The sequence below is a fragment of the Oncorhynchus nerka genome, linkage group LG1 (assembly GCF_034236695.1).
Source record: "Oncorhynchus nerka isolate Pitt River linkage group LG1, Oner_Uvic_2.0, whole genome shotgun sequence".
Taxonomy (NCBI): Eukaryota; Metazoa; Chordata; class Actinopteri; order Salmoniformes; family Salmonidae; genus Oncorhynchus; species Oncorhynchus nerka.
The window spans coordinates 28,520,766-28,541,068 of record NC_088396.1 but is presented as its reverse complement, the minus strand read 5'-3'; the positions used below and the strand labels follow the sequence as shown (position 1 = coordinate 28,541,068).

Sequence of the window (20,303 nt, the reverse complement as noted above, 5' to 3'; positions counted from 1 at the left end):
GTACTTTGGTCTGTTCATCTTTCCCTCAATCCTGACTAGTCTCCCAGCCCCTGCTGCTGAAAAACATCCCCACAGCATGATGCTGCCACCACCATGCTTCACCGTAGGGATGGTGCCAGGTTTCCTCCAGACGTGATGCTTGGCATTCAGGCCAAATAGTTCAACTTGGTTTCATCAGACCAGAGAATCTTGTTTCTTATGATCTGAGAGTCTTTAGGTGCCTTTTGGCAAACTCCAAGCGGGCTGTTGTATGCCTTTTACTGAGTAGTGACTTCTGAACTCTGTCAGAGTTACCATTGGATTATTGGTCAATCCTGTCTCGGAGCTCTACGGAACAATTATTTCGAGCTCGTGGCTTGGTTTTTGCTCTGACATGCATTGTCAACTGTGGGACCTTACATGGACATGTGTGCCTTTCCAAATGTCCAGTCAATTGAATTTACCACAGGTGGATCCAATCAAGTTGTAGAAACATCTCAAGGATGATCAATGGAAACAGGATGCACCGGAGCTCAATTTCAAGTCTCATAGGAAAAGGTCTGAATACTTCTGTAAATAATTTAATTTTGTTTTATATACATTTGCAAACAGTTCTACAACCTGCTTTTGCTTTGTCATCATGGGGTAATGTGTGACATTTTTCCTAAATCCATTTTAGAGTAAGGCTGTAACGTAACAACATTTGGAAAAAGTTTAAGGGTCTGAATATTTTCCAAATGCACTGTAGCTCTGTGTTTGTATTTGTCATCTGTCATGTCTGTAAATTTTGATGATTTAATGTTGTCTAAACTCAGTGCTCTTCAATGCCAGACAAGTTCCTGTAGAAGTCCAAATAAATTAACTGAATTGATCCCCATCTTTCACCTTTCTCACATCAACAGTGTTTTCTCAATTTTCTGCTAAAATTGGTTAAATCTAATATTCAAAGCCAACAAGATTCAATCATATTATTCATCCAGACATAACATTGTTTGAGGCTTTGGAATTACAACACAAGTCAAAGCTGGTTAATTTAAATTTATACATATTATTTTACACGTGGGGACAGTGAAAGCATTTTTTCAAATTCATACATATGTAAAAAAAGGTGATATACTGTCCAAATGATATAGTCTATAATACTGTAGACAAAGAGGTTCGAACATTAGCTCAGAGGAAATTAAAAAGAATATAGATACCAAAAAATATGTATATCTGTATAAATATATATTCAAGAGTAACAAAATTGTACTATACATTAAGGAGGATCAAAGACATGAGAAACTCCCGAGAGTAAAAATACAAAAAGGTACATAGATTTAAAAATCCCATCATGAGTCATTACATAAGATCTCAAATCAGTCAAAGATTGTCAGTAATCACTTTCAAAACTCAGATACAGGGAAACCACACATCATCCACAGCACACCTAATACAAAACACTCATACACACGAGAAAACTTGCCTCGGTGAGCAGTTTCTTTTTAAAGCTATTTTTCACTGAGTAGTCCATCCTGGTGGATTGGCAATCCCACTTGCGCTGACAACGATGATCAAATTAAGTGAATTTGATGCCCAATCCTGAATACATGAGGCATATTATGAAAAACATGTCCATTTCAATTCATTTTGTCATGCAAGTGAGCAAAAACATTAATGGCACGTTTAAACAATTGTCATTGTTTAAAATATTTCCCTCATATTATGTCACAAATTTGATCTTTGAGATCCATATTGGTGCACTTAGAATGTTTGGGAATTGACTTACGGCAGAACTTGCAACTTCTTGACCCTTCCGTCAGTATGCAATCACATATGGAATACTGTTATTCAGTTGGACATACAAGACTGTGTCAATGGTTGATTGTCAATAAGCATATGGAGATATTGGAGAAAATAAAGCATTTCCTGCTTTGAGCAGTGCTCCACTGCATAACAACAATTCTGTAACACAAGCATAATATTAATGGTCAAATTAACCTGTGGTCATTAGGATGCATTAAAATGTACCAATAATAGTCTGTCATTTACCATACTTGGGCTTGTAATACAAAGGAGGCTATTTATTCATATATTTGACACTTTATAACCAATCCTGCCCAGCTTTCCTTTTGTCTCTGAAACACATCTTTCTCTATCACTGTCTGTCTCTCTCCCTCTTCCATCCCTACTCTCCTACACACAGGGCCAGCCCAGTTGCAGAGAGCAGGAATGCTGCTGTCGTTATTCTGCACAAACACTGATCATCAACATCATCTTGTGGTGGATAGACATGCACCAACATTCATTGAAAAAAGCACTTTCAAACTCAAACACACTGGCAATCAAACCCACACTTTTCTTTTTATACAAAAAGGGAAGAAGTACGTATACATGAAATAATGATAAAAATGCAAATAATAATATTAATCACAATAATAAGCAGCATTGGGTCATGTAACTATACGGAAAATATATAAACCAATATAATATATATTTGTACATAGCGTGTTTCAGTATTAAAAAAATCAAAAGGATAATTGTAAGTGTTTACAAAAGGATATATTGTATTTTATGTATTGCACATAGTCATACTATCACATGTTTCCGCCATGTCTCCAGACGGACCGAGGAGACTGTGTGGACACTTGGATGTGTTAACTCTATAATACTGCGCGTGTGGAAGTGGTGCACTAGCAGGTTGGACTTTGAAATGTCAATGTGGCTAAAAAGCACGGCATCAGTAATGTCACAGTACATGACAGTCTTAGAGCAGGTGTACTGTATGTGTTGTGTTGAGACATGGATAGGCGTGACTGCTTACCAAACAGTACATGACAGTCTTAGAGCAGGTGTACTGTATGTGTTGTGTTGAGACATGGATAGGCGTGTGACTGCTTACCAAACATGTATGTAATCACAAGATCCATATCCACAACAATGCAATGATTCACACTTGTAGTTCACCTTCCTCAGAACTAGCTCAATAAAACATAGTCATCATAATAATACCGAGAAAGGAATTGATTGACTCAAATAACAATATCATTCATGGATCTGGGAGCTGGCACTTCAACCAAAGGAATTTGTTGTTGTTCCTACGAGTATTTCCCCATCACATCCATTCCCCTGGGTCTGACACTCAAAACAGAATCATTTAGGGGTGGTAAGGGAACAACATAGTGGCTCTCTAACCACAAGATGGCGGCATCCCACATCACCTATTTGGAGAAAAGAATGTGTGTGAAGTTGAAGGTAGGAGACACACAGCTAGTTAACCTTGGGGTATCTCTAGACTGCCATGTCAGACATCCAAACAACATTGATAGAAATGTGTAAGATAACCCTGTGGTTTTAGAGGACTTCAGGTGGTTAGCTGCAGAGGACAACCTCATTGCCCCCTCCTAGATTGTGTAGTTCAACCATCCTGCAAAGTGTGCATGTGTATGTGTATTTTGGTAGCTTATTTTGTCACAGCTGTGTGAGAAGTGTTGCGTTTTGATTCTTCCCGCTAGTTAATTCAGTCCAGTCCAACCTAACGTCCAGCTCAGTCTCCAAAGCACACACTGGTTCTAGTGCCTAAGTCTCAGAAAGGAAGAGACAAGCAACCCATGAAACAGCAAGTGTTTGTGTTTACTTCATGGGGTAAGGTCAACCTGGAAGAAGTGATCTCTGTAAGATCCAGGGCGGAAGGAATGGGATAGAGCACTATGACCACTAGAAACACGCATGGTCACGGTCCCAGTGTCAAACTCTTATCTGAACACTTTTGTAAACCTCTACAGTGCAGTGGGAGCCTTTTAGAAGAACTACCTGTTCTGATGAGTCTTTTTTCATAACAGTCCTCTGGCATCATTATCCCATGCCTAGCCCTTGTACAGTTAGTTGTTTCTTGGTCCCAGATCAGGGGTTCTTACTGTAGTCTCTGCTCACGCTGTAGATTCCACACAGTAGTGCTTGAATTGTTGAACAGATGTCAGGCCGTCCTGTTCTCAATATCTCACTCGCTCTCAGTCTCTCAAAACCACATATACAGAGGCACGCACACACACATGAACATACATTCACAGTGGTAGATGGGAGGTTGGCAGACAGGGTCCCAGGTGCTGAGTGTTGATTTGCTGGAGAGAGACAGCGAGAGAGAAAGAGAGAGGGGGGCATGGTTTAGAAAGCCAACAGTCTGGGCTCTTCTACACATACACAGGCTCACAGCCCTCCCCCTGCTCTTCCTCCTCCTCATCCTCTTCCTCCTCAGGGCCCATGCTGCTGGCTCCGCTGTGGCTGGGAGGGCCCTGGCTGTGGCTGGTCTCTGGGGGCTTGGGATAGCGGAAGGGGCAGCCGTTGTCATCAAAGAACCTGCGGAAGGTGAACTCGTAGAAGGCGTGCTCCGGGTGTTTCCCGTGTGGGGTGCAGAGGGTCTCCCAGGCCCGGGTGCTGTCTCCGCTATCACTCCACGCCCCGGGACCCCCTTCATCCTCCACTGGGTCGAAGTTGGAAGTGTCCATGGGGTGGGCTATCTTGGGCCGGTAGGGGGCGGGCTGGGTGCGCAGGTTGCTGGAGAAGTCCATCTGGTCGAAGAAGGGATGAGTTTTGATCTCGCCGGCGCCGTTGCTCCCAAGACGTTCCTCTGGGGAGCAGCAGAGACGGCCGATGATGTCGACAGCCTCTGAGCTGAGCTTGATCTGCGGGGGCACCTGCAGCGTGCTCTCCCAGTTTATCACCTGAAGAGGAAAGGGGGAGACCGTGAGGATACAGTATGTTTCAGAGCTGCAATTGAGGAGTGATATGGTATTTCCACATTCAGTAGTTTTACTGAGCCGTGAGTCGACTGACTACTAACCTTAATCTGTGTTTCGGTGGGTGTCGGGGCCAGGAAGGGGGGCTGTCCCACCAGCATCTCAAACAAGATCACTCCCACACTCCACCAGTCACACAGCTGGGTGTACCCTGCAAGGACAACACCAAAACTGCTCACTAACAAGATCATAATACACTTCTTTATTTCATATATCAAACATACAACTACTCCACCATGCCCGGTGTTGCCCTCACCTTTGCGCAACAACACCTCAGGGGCGATGTAGTTGGGCGTGCCCACCAGGGAGTGTGCCAGGCAGCGCTGGTGTTGCCGTGTCGCCCGCTGCTCTAAGGTCTGCAGCCGGTCGCCACAACGACAGTTGGACACGTCGTCCCAGAAGTCACTGGGCTCCATGCTGTCCTGTCTGATATGGCTCCCTGGAGAGAGGAGAGGATATTACATATAGATCATATCAAGGGGAAGCCGTCTATACAAAAGCATCTACGCAGTGAAAGAACCTGTCCTTTGTCTTGTCCCCTGCTCACCTTTCTGATAGTACTTGGAGTTGTGCGTCCAGCGGAAGCCAGTGCAGAGGCCAAAGTCGGTCAACTTGATGTGTCCGTCCAGGTCGATGAGGATGTTGTCCGGCTTGATGTCGCGGTGGATGAAGCCCATCTTGTGGACACTCTCGATGGCCAGCGTCAGCTCAGCCACGTAGAAGCATGCCAGCGGCTCGGGGAAGATGCCCATGCGGATCAGCAGGCTCATCATGTCTCCACCGGGGATGTAGTCCATGACAAAGTAGAGGCTGTCCCGGTCCTGGAACGAGTAGTACAGACGCACCACCCACTCGTTGTCTGCCTCCGCCAGGATGTCACGCTCAGCCTTGGAGTTAGAAATAATAAGAAAAAACTTTATTGTCCATTCCACACCAAACGCTGAAATGTGCTTTTGGCATCACAATAACATGGAAACATCACCAGGTGCAACGCGTCATCATGATAATTTGCCTTCAGCTTTACCTTGACGTGGGCCACCTGGTTGCGGTTGAGCACGTCCTTCTTGCGCAGCGTCTTCATGGCGTACAGGGCTCCCGTGTCCACCTTGCGGGTCAGGCACACCTCACCGAAGGCCCCGATGCCCAACGTCTTGATCTTGATAAACATGGCCTTGTCCATCTTGGCACGGCGCAGCCGGTTGTAGTTGGACTCCTTCTGGTTAAGCATCTTCCTCATCTGCTCCTGCTCCGCCTCTGATAGGCCAGCCTGGAGGAAGGGGGAGGGGAAGAATAAAAAAGGTTGAGTTGCCTTGGTAAAATACTGTATACATACCTTACCACAATTATATTATATTTGATGTTGCTAATGTCTCAATCAACTGTGAATGTAGGGGAAAAAAATATCTAATGTATTACTTGACTAGTAAAAGCCATTTTATGTTTGTATGATTTCATAACATTCTATCAAAAGGACTGAACCCTGAGTAATTGTTTTTCTAAATGTTTTGGACAAGCTGTTACATATAAAGCCATGAACTCATTGACTCCCATTCTAGGCATGTAGGGTTTTCGAGGTGTAGGGTCTTGAGGACAACACAGGTCCTCAAAACCTTTGGGTCTCTCTCTGTCTCACCTTGGACATCTCCTGCTCTAGCTGCAGCCTGCGGTTCAGTTTCTGCTGGTGGGTCTTCATCACATTCTCCACATGCTGCTCCATGTAGAACTTGAAGGCGAAGGGCGAGTAGCTTTTAATGCGCGACTCCCTCTTCTCCTGATCACGTCCATTCTTCCTCACCGGCACCGGCGATGTCTGGATCTGCTTCTTGTTTTTCACTGCCTTCTCTCCTTTCCCAGACTTGGTCTTCTCTTTCACCTGGCTCTCCTCTGCCTTTCCTCCTCCACTACCACCATGTGGCCTAGAAGGAGTGTTGAGGTCTGGGGCTCCACACATAGCTCCTCCTGGTCCCTCCAGGGGCCCTGCCTCTGAAGCAGCCCCAGACATGTGCAGGGTTTTGGGGTAGGGAGGTGGTGGACAGCGGGTCTCCTGGGCATGCTCCAGAGAGTAGGCCTCTTCAGGCATGTAGGCGAGGGGCTCAGATGCTTCCTGAGCAGCCAACCAGCCAGGGTGACATGGCCCCACAGCAGTCTTCGGCTCGGGCCTCATTACTCGGATGCTCTTCACTGGCTGCTGGATGGGGGGCGAAGTCACTGCTGTGATGGTGTTGGGTTGTCCCAGGGACGGGTCCTGCTTGCCGGGAGCTGGGGTGACCAGGGTGGGTCGGACGTTGTTTGGGGGCACTGACCGGTTGTTGAAGGAGTTGGTCCTACTGGGGACCCGCACCTCTCCCCGGAAGGGCCCCTGAGGCTGGGGCTGCCTGGCTGGAGGGGCCCCCTCAGGCCCCTGGGGACCGGCCCAGTGGTGCTGGTGCTGCTCGTACAGGTCCAGGTTAAGGCTGGCTCTAGAGGGTGTGAGCAGGTCAGAGAAATCTGGACCCAGGGCAGCGGCGGCTCCACCGGGTGAGCGGGACATCATGTGGACCTGGTGTGAGGTTGGGCTGGACTGCTGGGGGTGGGGCGGTATGTACATGTTAGGAGGGTACCCTCCCCCATTCTGGCCCATGACCCCTTTCCCCTGCATGTTGACGTAGTTGTCGGGTGCCAGCGGCGGCATCTTGTTCTGGAAGGAGGCACTCCTCTGCACGCCGTAGCTTGAGGGCTCCAACATGTGAGGCCGGACGTGGCCATAGTCGTAGTGGGGACCTGGGACAGGGCCTCCTGGTGCCTGGGGCTGGAGCTGCAGGGGCTGGCTGGGTACGCTGTAGCCCATCATGGCCTGCTCCATACTGCCTGGATAGGCATTCTGCGTGGTGCCTGGGGTATACATGGGGTTCCCTGGATTGGCTGGAGGGTAGGCTGCCATGGCTGGAGTGTAGGCTCCCATGCTGAGAGGGCGTCCCATGGGGTTACCTATGGCAGGGCCCTGTACCGCGACCGAGGGGGGCATCATGTAGTTCATGACAGGAGGGGTGCCCATGTAGGCGCCCTCTGGCCCATAACCAGCACCCTCATACATCGGCGCCCCCATCTGGTGGTAGGGAGGCATGGCGCCCTCACTTGTTCCCTCCAATGGTGGTCTGTGGTCCATTGAGTTTGGAATGCCCCCTTTGCCTGTGGACAGAAATCATAGTGGGGAGTGAGTTCATATCCTTACTGCATTTCAAACTTTATGTGCATATATTTAGAATGTACCGTGCATTCGGATACTATTCAGACCCCTTCACTTTTCCCACATTTTGCTACATTACAGCTGGGACCGAGAGACTGAAAAACAGCTTCTATCTCAAGGCCATCAGACTGTTAAACAGCCACCACTAACATTGAGTGGCTGTTGCCAACACACTGTCATTGACACTGACCCAACTCCAGCCACTTTAATAATGGGAATTGATGGGAAATGATGTAAATATATCACTAGCCACTTTAAACAATGCTACCTTATATAATGTTACTTACCCTACATTATTCATCTCATATGCATACGTATATCCTGTACTCTACATCATCGACTGCATCCTTATGTAATACATGTATCACTAGCCACTTTAACTATGCCACTTTGTTTACTTTGTCTACATACTCATCTCATATGTATATACTGTACTCGATACCATCTACTGTATGCTGCTCTGTACCATCACTCATTCATATATCCTTATGTACATATTCTTTATCCCCTTACACTGTGTATAAGACAGTAGTTTTGGAATTGTTAGTTAGATTACTTGTTGGTTATCACTGCATTGTCGGAACTAGAAGCACAAGCATTTCGCTACACTCGCATTAACATCTGCTAACCATGTGTGTTATGTGACAAATAACATTTGATTTGATTTGATTTATTCTAAAATGGATTAAATAAATCATTTTCCTCATTAATCTACACACAATAACCCATAATGACAAAGTGAAATCAGGTTTTTAGACATTTTTGCAAATGTATTACAAATAAAAACTGGAAATATCTTATTTAGATAAGTATTGCTATGAGATTCAAAAATGAGCTCAGGTGCATCCTGTTTCCATTTATCATCCTTGAGATGTTTCTGCAGTCCACTTGTGGTAAATACAATTGACTGGACATGATTTGGAAAGGCACACACCTGTCTATATAAGGTCCCACAGTTGACAATGCATGTCAGAGCAAATACCAAGCCATGAGGTCGAAGGAATTGTCCGTAGAGCTCCGAGACAGGATTGTGTCGAGGCACAGATTTTTATTTTTTATTTTACCTTTATTAAAGATCTGGGGTAGGGTACCAAAAATGTCTGCAGCATTGAAGGTCCCCAAGAACAGTGTCCTCCATCATTCTTAAATTAAAGAAGTTTGGAACCACCAAGACTCTTCCAAGAGCTGGACGCCCCGCCAAACTGAGCAATCGGGTAGAAGGGCCTTGGTCAGGGAGATGACCAAGAACCCCATGGTCACTCCGACAGACATCCAGAGTTCCTCTGTGGAAATGAGAGAATCTTCCAGAAGGACCAACATCACTGCAGCACTCCACCAATCAGGCCTTTATGGTAGTGGCCAAACAAAAGCCACTCCTCAGTAAAAGGCACATGACAGACTGCTTGGAGTTTGCACCTAAAGGACTCTCAGACCATGAGAAACAAGATTCTCTGCTCTGATTAAACCAAGCTGAACTATTTGGCCTGAATGCCAAGCGTCACATCTGGAGGAAACATGGCACCATCCCTACGGTGAAGCATGGTGGTGGCAGCATCATGCTGTGGGGATGTTTTTAAGCTGCAGGGACTGGGAGACTCGTCAGGATTGAGGGAAAGATGAACGGAGCAAAGTACAGTGATCCTTGATGAAAACCTGCTCCAGAGCGCTCAGGACCTCATACTGGGATGAAGGTTCACCTTCCAACAGGACAACGACCCTAAGCACACAGCCAAGACAACACAGCAGTGGCTTCGGGACAAGTCTCTGAATGTCCTTGATCAGCCCTGCCAGAGCCCGGACTTGAACCCGATCGAACATCTCTGGAGACAGATCTTGAGAATATCTGCAGAGATGAATGGGATAAACTCCCCAAATACAGGTGTGCCAAGCTTGTAGAGTCATACCCAAGAAGGCTCGTGGCTGTAATCGCTGCCAAAGGTGTTTCAACAAAGTACTGAGTAAAAGGGTCTGAATACTTATGTAAATGTCATATTTCCGTTTTTTACTTTTAATACATTTGCAAACATTTCTATCAACCTGTTGTAGCTTTGTCACCAATTTAATCCTTTTTAGAATAAGACTGTACATTTATGAAATGTGGAACAAGTAAAGGGGTCTGAATACTTCCCGAATGCAATGTATGTGCATGAGTTGTATTACCTGGTGAGGTCTGTTTGATGACCTGGACGATGAGCTCATTGCGGGGGTCCAGGTATCCCATCTTACTGATGTACTCCAGAGCAGCCTCAATGTTTCTGCTGCCCGTCTGCTTCAGAGCCCGCACCGCCATTTCCTAGTGGCAAAACAACGGTGTTGAAAAGACACTGATAAATCATTGAGAGACTGTGACTGATGACACTCATCCATCTCATTTTGTGGAACAGATTGCATTATTTTAGTGCCAGATAGTGTATAGCCCCTTCTGTTGTCATTGTCTCTTCTATTGTCAACCATGCACACATAAGGACATGATGATCTAAACAGCCCCTCAGCAAGCCTTGCACCTGCATCCTCTTCTCCTGGGGTCATGCACCAGCCACTTCCTGAGCCACACACACACACAACAGAGAACCTTCCCTTTTACATTCTTTCAACATTTCAACAGCACGCTATTTTTATGAAAAGGACCTCTACGGTGACAGTCCTGTACCATACTGTAGTACATATTTTAGGATTTATATAAAGATCATGCAGGTTATCCTACTATTTTCATACTGGCTGATAGGCAGCGTACAAACAACAACAGCCATTAAACATCAGTGAGTGAGACGTGAAAATAAAAACGACACAAGCTGTGACCGTTCTTTAACTAGCCGACCCACACCTACATGAGGAAATACCCCTTAATGTCATATGACCTCACTCTAAAGACATTCAACCCATACCTCAGTGTGGCCCTCAGTCAACACAGGCATTCAGCCCCACACTGCCTCCGCTGGTAAATTAGAGAACTTCAACCAAATCCTACTGCTCATCTGAAAGAACCACTGGAGGTTGTTGTTTAAAACATAGAATCAATACTAATCTTGATGATGTTGAATATGAATATTACATTTGACAGAAAATAAACTAGGGCTAGGGTTGTGGCGGTCATTCATTTTTGTCAGCCGGTTATTGTCATACATAAGACTGCCGGTCTCAAGGTAATTGACCGTTAATTAACATAAACACGTTTCGCATCTCCAGGCCTCCACGCATACAAGCTGCTGATGTGCGCCTTTGGAACATCTGCATGAAAGAAAAGTTACAAATCAATTGAATATATACCATCACCAATGAATGTATTTTCAGCAGGTCTAAAGAAACATTATTATTTGAAGAAAATGTATTTCAGAAGAACAAAATGTGAGTTGGCCTACTGTATGTTATCTGGCTATGTTGAGCGTAAAAGTAATCATTTGAAACAGGTCCTATTCACTAGATTTAGACTTATTTGGTCAACTGTAGTTGAGAATGATACAAACCTTAAAATGTCTTAGAAATCAAAAGATATATGGGCTGCATGATGAAACTATAGGATAGAGGACTTTAGAAAGTCGCAAAAATATGTTCTAATTTTAACCCATCAGACTATATAGACTAAGTTTAATCTTGTCTTTACTAATATGTCAAATTAGTTTTGATTTACAATGTCCCATTATCAAATGGGCAGAAATTGAGGCCACTTTTCCGCTGGTTTGTTTAGGCTACTCGTTACTTCACCACGCGCAACTGGTGATATTCTGCCCAAACTGTATGCCATGGGCTCTGTTCCCACCCTGTTTCTACAGCTACTCAGTGCTTCAGTTGGGAAACCAAGTGAAATCTGTTTGGGAACATCGATAGTAACATGTTTTCACACCTAAACATTTCATGAAACTGTTGCCACCCCCTCTCTCTGTGCGCTGGAGAAAGGAATGAAGTAGAGAGGGGAGGAGATGGAAATGCACAGTAGTGAGATATTCTCTAGCTATAAGGTCATGTGTCAGCCTATTAACTATGAAAATAAATAAAATGCCCTATTACTAGGCTATTCAAAATCAAATTCACTACAAACTGTAGACTAACTCAATTTAGGATAGACCAATTATATACCAAAGATATCTTAAAATCAGTATTTTTGTGTAATATGTATTGTATAACAGCACAGAAATGTTAATTCTGTTTTTTTGGGGGGGGTGGGGGGGGGGGTGTCTTCGACTCATTACGGCTTGGGCCTATGAATATGCATAAGTTCTAATATGCATATGGATGTTTTGAATTAATCATTACCTTAGAAAGTGCTGTCTATTTCTTTGTATTAGACTTTGAAGCAATATCCACAACAACCATGTTTTCCACTCAGTTTCAACCCGTTGTTGAATTTCTTTCTTCAAATTGATCATCACAGTGAGGTGAGTTTTAGAAGCAGATATAGTTTTAGATTGTGTTTATGTCAGAGTGGTTAGAGGGTCAATAGAGCCCTGACTACCAGGCCATTTGCGACCTGATGATTGTTAGCGAGTTGGGTACTACTAACGCATATCCAGAGTGCATAAGAGGAGGTTACAGATGACTCAACGGTCACTTAGAATTTGACTGCAGTCATGGCAGTCACCGCAACAACCATAACTAGGGCTAAACACATTTTAAGGACTGAAGTAGTTTAAAGAGACTAATGCAGCCATTGTGTGTTCACAGGTTCTGACACAGACTGGGTGCTTCCATTTGCAGGGAGGAAAGTTAAGGGTTTAAAAACAGGGCTGCATAGCGACAGAGCACAATCAGCTCTCAGAACCAGGAAACAACGGAGCCACAGATATTCTACACAATGTGTGTGTACATCAGAGTGGGCCTGCCCATATCACTGAACCAAAACACACTCTTTCCCTCCCTTTCCCTCACGCATAACACACACACATACTAGCGTACACGCACAGGAAACCGAAAATAAACACTCACTTCCACAGGCCAGGAAGTAAAGAATTCCAGCTATTTGGAAATCTGTATTTTTGGGTGTCTTTTCCTCCCATTGCTCTCCTTCCCTCTCACATACTCTCAACTTCTCCCTATGTTTGTCTACTAGACTCATGTACCTAAAATATCCTCAACCACATTTGCATCCTTGTTATAATGGTTACAGCAACAAGCCAGGGAGTTATCTCAAACACACACACACACAAGGCCTCTGTCACATCCTGTTAACCTCATCATTACATAAAGGCAGCGACCACATCATTTCATATGTCAGAGGTTTAATATGCTTAGTGTGCATAAGATTCCTGTCTCCCCTCCACTCCGCCTGGCCCGCCCCTCGTACAGTAATAGTGCAGCCGCTGTGCACATGAAGGAAGGTGGAGGAGAGGAAAAGAGCTCCTCCACACTCCACCCCTCCCAGTGGCCCCTCCTCGCTCCCCACCAAAACATTTCCTCTTTTACTGTGATTATGTAACTTGCCACAGCGCTGTGTAATTTGTGGCTGGAGGAGGAGAGGCTGCTGATAAGAATAAGGCCAGAGGGCCCTTGGGGATGGAGGGGGGTTGAGACTAGAGAGGCCACTCACTACAGTGGCCATTATGGCTGTGGAATGTGTAGGAAAATACAGGCCCGGGCCCACACTCAATGGTCTGTTCAGTGGCCCCTAGGTTACAGTCGCCTAAAAAGACCAGGACCGTCCATCATACGACACGCCTGGTGGCTGGCCCAGAAGACTAAAAGCATTTATGTAAAGGGCTGAGGACTGATGAAGTTGCTAAATGGTCGTAATGTTGTTGTTAATGTCTTTACTGGACCCGTTCCTCGGTCCGACTGGGTTAACTTGAGGAGGCCGTCCTAGGACAAACACAGTGCCAGGCGACCGCAGCTTCGCTCACTGAGACACCATATCTACAATCCATCACTATGATGGTGAAAGCCAGACGACAGACAGTCAAAGTCAGTAGGCAGGAAAAGAGTTGCATCTATCTGGCTTGTGTCTTTCTTCCCTCCCTCTCGCCCCACTAGCTATAATTCTACTGTGCCGAGGTCTGAGGAGCGTTTTTTTCCCTAGCACAGACTTGAGTTAAGCATTCTTTAAAATGAGAGTGTTGCCATCACAGGGCCTGTCCTCAGGCCTGTCCTGAAGACTTCAACCACAGTATTGAGTCTGATTATAGTAACAGAGCCCTTTAAAATGCCCTGATCTTCGGCCAGTTATTGGTGTTTAAAGAGACTGAACTCTACTGAACAGCCTGACCCTTATTACTTAGAAATACTCAGAGAAATTGCATCCCTGTAATAAGGCTATCCATATCGGAAATATAGTAGGCTTTATTTCTTTAGGCGAAAGGTGAGCATGTGTGAGCTGACAATTTCCTGCAGAAACCTTCGCTCTCCTCTTCTATCTCTCTCTGGAGTGGACAAGACATTCACTCGTTCCAAAAGAGGATGAAGAAACCAACTGATATTTTAACATTTCTGCGTTCCACATTATGTAACCATTGTACTGTACTCTGGATATTATGACATTGAATGGCGCTTTCAACATCCACATTTGTGAGTTATGTTAGGCACTTACAGGACATGATTATAGAACCAGCATTTAAGCTGAGACATTGATACAGACGAGAGCAGATTCTCCCACTTGAAAGTGCACAGACACTCACTCACTCTCCAGTCCTCACCTGGTCACAGCCAGCATTGACCAACTCCTGCAGCATCTGTCGGTTGACGTCTCCAGCAGGGTGGGCGGAGCCAGAGGGGCCAGACTCATTGGCAAAGGGCATGAGGGACCTGCGGATCTCTCTCAAAGCGTTCTGGTAGTTGTTGAACTTCTGAGGGGGCCGGAGCTGCTGCTGGCGACTCCCGGGGTCTTTGCCCTTGCTTTCGGTCCCGCGGCCCCCCTCACCCCAGGAGCTGCCCCCATGGAGGGCCTGGCTCACCAGCTTGGCTGGCTGCTTCAGCCCCTCCTTGATCTCCTGGAGGCGCTGGCGCGTGTTGCCCACATACGGAGCAGCGGGGAACGTCTTGGGCCTCATGACACTCCCCTGTTTTAGTATCTAGCCTAGGGAACTCACACCCAAACAGACACCCACAACTGACAACACTCGTAAGCTTGCTCTGGAACTCTGTGACCTAAATAGATAAGGCCCTCCAGTAGGAGAGATTATGTTTCCTCCTCTCTTTCTCTTGGTCAAGGTTTTTGTTTATCTCTGTGTTGCTGGCTCCTACTGATAGGATTCCAACTGGCGTTCCATGTTGTGTGTTTTAGGGATCACACTCATTCCTATTCCAAGTCATGTGAGGGGTCACAAGGATGCCCTTGGCCCAAACCACTCTGGCTCCCTTCTGTACCTGTGGAGCAAGACCAGAGCAGAAAACGTTACTAAAATGTCACTGTATGGGTAAGGTCAAGATGTGTGTGTGGTCGGGTTGTGGTCATGGTGGCCTAGGGTTACATTAGTCACACACATCTCATCAACTGTGTGTGAACTTCTCCTGTGTGATCCAATATTAACACCCCTTTGCAGTTTTATCTCCAAGAACATTGTCTACATTCTATTGTGGCAGTGCTACTCTCTGGGGCATAATAGGTGTGAAGGAAGAATATTTATCTGTGCACACGTGGAATAGTCACATAGCAACAACAATGTATTATTGCGGTGTAATTGTGTAACATAGCTTTTGTGGTGTAAAACCCTATTATTCATGTATGATCGTGTATAACATTTTATTAATGTGTTGAACCTGTGTAACTTAGGCATGTTCAATTATGACAATTATTAAAATATAGGTGGTTAGCTTAGAGTGTTTGAGGCGTTTTCTGACAAACACAGCACTCACTGTGAGTGTAGTTTTTCTAAACAAACACATATTTAGGATGGTAGTGCCAAGCACCATAGCAATCTCCAGAAGATTTAACCTTCGCTCCCATTCTTGCTTTGCGTGCCACATCTGACCCATAGCATTCCATTCCACAAGTGACGACAAGAAAACTCATACCATTGCATCACGGGGCAGAGCGGACCAAAATAAACAACAGAAAAATAGATTTCCACTGAAAAACAACAGAGGAGAGTAGAGACAGGGGCTCCTACTTACAAGGCTCATACATGTTTTAAACCCACTAGTAGGAACAGTGGGCTGGCCTGCAGTTGACAGAGTGTACTCATGTGTATAGTGTACAGATGAATCAGTGATCGCTTTTCTATGTGTATAATGTCATTTTCTATGTTTGATTGTGTGTTTTTATGTATACACTGAGCCACAACCAACATTTTCCCACGGGATAATAAAGTAATTATCTTATCAACCTATCTGATCTCGGCAAAAGATCTAATTGTGATTTTTTTTCTCTCCAAATATTGAGATTTGACATGCAAAATATATAAAAGAACTGGAATGGTTTTTATTAAGATGCAAAGGGGAACACAGCATCGTGCTTGTTTGGAACAATCTGTTGACTGCATTTGACCCAACAGAACATCATGCACACTTATAATGAATCTAACAGCAAGGAGGAAGTGAGCCCGGCCATTTGAGCAAAAAAACGAACAAAAAAATTTGTGTCACATCTCAGTTTGAAAACAATGTCCCCCCCCCAAAAATTCCTTGATTTAAAAAAGCTGCATACAAACATGGTCTCTTTCTTGAGTAAGGCAGCTCCAAAATGCAGGTGTTTCAGCCTAGCTCAGTGCTTTCTGTGGTGGAGGGACAGGCAGCGGAAATACAGAGTGTAGGTGTTGGTAATCGACTCCAGTTGCGCCGTGATTGGCTCAGTGTTGTGTCACTCATGGGGACACTACGTCACCACCAAATCTACAGGGACAGCTAGACAGTTCAGGCCCCCTTGGGGGCTGCCATAGATTTACATGAGAAGTGCCTGTCCAAGAACACTCAAGGTCATTGGCCACAGATAAAATGGCTTCAAATCACGTTATATCTACCGTAGCTTTGATTGGACTGATCATGTCAACATCATACTTTCACAATCTTAGCTAGCAAGCAGTCATCCTCATGAATTATGACAATCTCCTGGCAAATCCATTTCAATCCTTGTCATATGAAGAGAAATGATAGATTAAACCTATCGGTGCTCATTGGGCCATTGGACAAAACATTGCTCAACAAGTCTGAAATCGCATATTCAACAATGAGTGGTTTGGAAGGTATCGATGGCTAACTGCAAGAGTTGAAAAGCAATCACTATTTTGCTTCCCCTGCCTGCTATTAGGTGGAGAGGGTGTGTGGTCCAAGTCTGTGTTTATGGATTTTTTTTTAAAATCGGTCTGAAAGGGTCTCTTTTCCAAGTTTAAAAGGATGAACATTCACAAGCAACACCATGGGCCAAAACAGGTTGAATTACATTGGTGTGTTCAAGACAACTCGGAACTTGGAACTCTGGCCTCTTTCTAGAGCTCCGACCTTAAGATCACTGACGTCATGACTCTGAGTTACCAGTTGTCTTGAAAGCACCATAAATCGATAGATTGCCAGACTTTGATGACAAAGTTTGCCCACAAGAAGGACCGCCATGTTCAAGTGATCACAGCAATGGTGAGTCCAAAAATATGTCTTGTATACTGCTGCATAAATGTAATATGCCAGGAAGATCCACTACATGACCAAAAGTATGTGGACACCTCATCAAACATCTCATTCCAAAATCAAGAGCATTCAAATGTAGTTGGTCCCTCTTTGCTGCTATAACAGTTTCTACTCTTCTGTGAAGGCTTTCCACTAGATGATGATGGAACATTGTTGCGGGGACTTGCTTCTATTCAGCCACAAAAGAATTAGTGAGGTCGGGCATGGATGTTGGGCGATTAGGCCTGGCTCGCATTCGGCGATCCAATTCATCCTAAAGGTGTTCGATTGGGTTGAGGTCTGGGCTCTGTGCAGGCCAGTCAAGTTCTTCCACACCGATCTCGACAAACCATTTCTGTATGGACATTGCTTTGTGCACAGGGGCATTGTCATGCTGAAACAGGAAAGGGCCTTCCCTAAACTGTTGACACAAAGTTAGAGGCACAGAATCCTGTAGTGTGTCATTGTATGCTATAGAGTTAAGATTTCCCTACACTGAAACTAAGGGGCCTAGCCTGAACCATGAAAAAACATCCACAGACCATTATTTCTCCTCCACCAAACTTTACAGTTAGCACTATGCAGTCGGGAAGGTAGCGTTCTCCTGGCATCCACCAAACCGGTCCCATTTTGTGAGCTTGTGTGGACTATCATTTCACGGCTGTTGCTCCTAGACAATTCCACTTCACAATAACAGCCCTTACAGTTGACCGGGCCAGCTCTAGACTTGTTGGAAAGGTGGCATCCTATGACGGTGGCACGTTGAAAGTCAGAGCTCTTCAATAAGGCCACTCTACTGACAATGCTTGTCTATGGAGATTGCATGGCTGTGTGCTCGATTTTATACACTTGTCAGCAATGGGTGTGGCTGAAATAACCAAATCCAGTCATTTGAAGGGGTGTTGTTGCCTCTACCTTCTTAACCTTTGTGCTGTTGTCTGTGCCCAATAATGTCTGTACCATGTTTTATGCTGCTACCATGTTGTACAGTGACAGAATTCAGAATGTTGCTACCATGCTGTGTTGTCAAGTGTTTATGCCTTTCTCTGTTGTTGTCTAGGTCTCTCTTTATGTAGTGTTGTCTCTCTTGTCGTGATGTGTGTTTTGTCCTATTTTTATATTCATTTTTAATCCCAGCCCCCGTCCCCGCAGGAGGCCTTTTGCCTTTTGGTAGGCCGTCATTGTAAATAAGAATTTGTTCTTAACTGACTTGCCTAGTTAAATAAAGTTGGAATATATATATTTTTAAATCCACATACTTTTGTATATATAGTGTATGTCAGTAGCTAATAACGTTATCTTAAGCATATGATGTGTAGTAAGCTGCTAGTAGCCAATGTGTCTCACCCTAATTATTTGGTCCTTCTCCCACTCAGTACTTAACCTACTGTTCTGACTTGGTGGTGCACATGTAGCCTATTGCCTGTTGTAGAGAAATGTCATCATTGAATATTGTAAGAGCTTTCCTTGTCTGCTTATTTATCCTGTGGTTCTGACTTGGTGTACTGGGAGCATATTGTAATAATGGCCCATATTCTGAATTCTGACGCTGTACATTTCAAAAGTGCTGAACAAATAGTTATGACTACTTGCTCATTGTCTTAATCGAAATTATGGCTTGCCTTTTATATGCTCATCCTTACATTATGCGATAGTTTGTACATTCAATTGTTTTATTGCTTATATAGGTATCAGTATCTTATTCATCATTTTTGGCAATGACGGAATGATTTCATTGTTTTGCTTACTTTGTGTATTATAATGAGCTGATGTGTTTTTCTTCACGATGACGGGATACTATATAATGTTGTTGGGTCTGTAACCATGTTTGTCAGTGACAGTCTCTTCCCATTCAAATATATATATTTTTAACAATAAATTCAGTAATAGACCCATGTAATTCCAGCTGATATTGCGAGGGTTGTTTTGTTTGCGCAATGCGTTGTCTGCGCGTCGTTATATTGTCTATAAAAGTGGATCCTCCTGGTTGTATTTCCCTTACTTTTTAGACCACATAGGCATTATAAAATATTGTGTAGTGGCTTTGCTGGCATACATCTAAAAAAATAATTGGTCGAGTTTGTCCCACCAAGATTTACATGCTAAAATCGCCACTATATGAACCCCGTCCATCACAGTGAAAAGTAAAAAATGGTTGTTTCAATATTCTTACCATATTGATCACTTCGTGGGTTTTCTTGTCGAGGTCGTGATTAGTTTAACATTTCGAGAGTGAAAGAACGTGGGGCCTTCTCAATTTAGCGCTGGAAGCAACGCAACTCCACAGCCTGGAGCAGCCCGACATTCCAATGAAGGGAGAATTTCAGTCCCAGCAGTCTTTCTCTGGCCGAAAGCTGGTCGCGTTGGAAGAAATCCGAGGCTTTATCTTCAATTTAAATAAAATGCAGTACTAATAATAACTTGTATTTCTGTGTCATCAAAATAGTTAGGCTTTCCCAAAATATGAAGTTGTTAACTTACCATGAGATAGATGTATCATTCAGATTTAATCCGATAAAGAATCCAACCAAATACACTTTTCGGGAAACTTTAAATCCAATCATTTGTTGCACAACACATACGATAATTTATCGAACTTTCTCTTAACGGTAGGCCCGAGTAAATATCATGAAGAGACTCCATTTTCTCCCAACTCCAGGCAGAATTAGAATTCAGTACAAAATTGGACGACACTTACTGCATTGTTAACATTCCAGGAGTCACGTGAGTGACAAATGCACGTCAGCGCCACACATATTATAGGCGGTGCTTCCTACATGCATTTAGCTATATAATAATAC

The 20,303-nt window shown here is 44.4% G+C and overlaps 1 protein-coding gene across 3 annotated transcripts; it reads right to left on the bottom strand.

Moving 5' to 3' along the window:
* Positions 1-1,003: 1,003 nt before the first annotated feature.
* Positions 1,004-20,217, bottom strand: LOC115128734 (serine/threonine-protein kinase LATS2-like). 3 transcript variants are annotated; one of them, XM_029658867.2, is made up of 10 exons: positions 19,984-20,217; positions 19,676-19,856; positions 14,601-15,270; positions 10,141-10,273; positions 6,388-7,922; positions 5,779-6,021; positions 5,302-5,641; positions 5,011-5,193; positions 4,799-4,905; positions 1,004-4,679 (listed from the first exon to the last, which is right to left on the bottom strand). In XM_029658867.2, exons 3-10 carry the CDS (start codon positions 14,952-14,954, stop codon positions 4,149-4,151), a joined length of 3,426 nt encoding a protein of 1,141 aa, XP_029514727.2. In that variant the 5' UTR covers positions 14,955-15,270; positions 19,676-19,856; positions 19,984-20,217; the 3' UTR covers positions 1,004-4,148. The 3 variants fall into 3 exon arrangements, with proteins under 3 accessions (XP_029514727.2, XP_029514735.2, XP_064873872.1); XM_029658875.2 differs by lacking the exon at positions 19,676-19,856; XM_065017800.1 differs by lacking the exon at positions 19,984-20,217 and having other exon boundaries at positions 19,676-19,900.
* Between the last annotated feature and the right edge of the window lie 86 nt (positions 20,218-20,303).

Coding starts and splice junctions, on each gene's coding strand:
- LOC115128734 (XM_029658867.2), bottom strand. CDS start 14,954: ATGAGGCCCAAGACGTTCCCCGCTGCTCCGTATGTGGGCAACACGCGC. Junction 6,022..6,387: donor TAGAGCAGGAGATGTCCAAG/GTGAGACAGAGA, acceptor CCCTTCCTCCAG/GCTGGCCTATCAGAGGCGGA. Junction 4,680..4,798: donor CCACCGAAACACAGATTAAG/GTTAGTAGTCAG, acceptor TTTCCTCTTCAG/GTGATAAACTGGGAGAGCAC.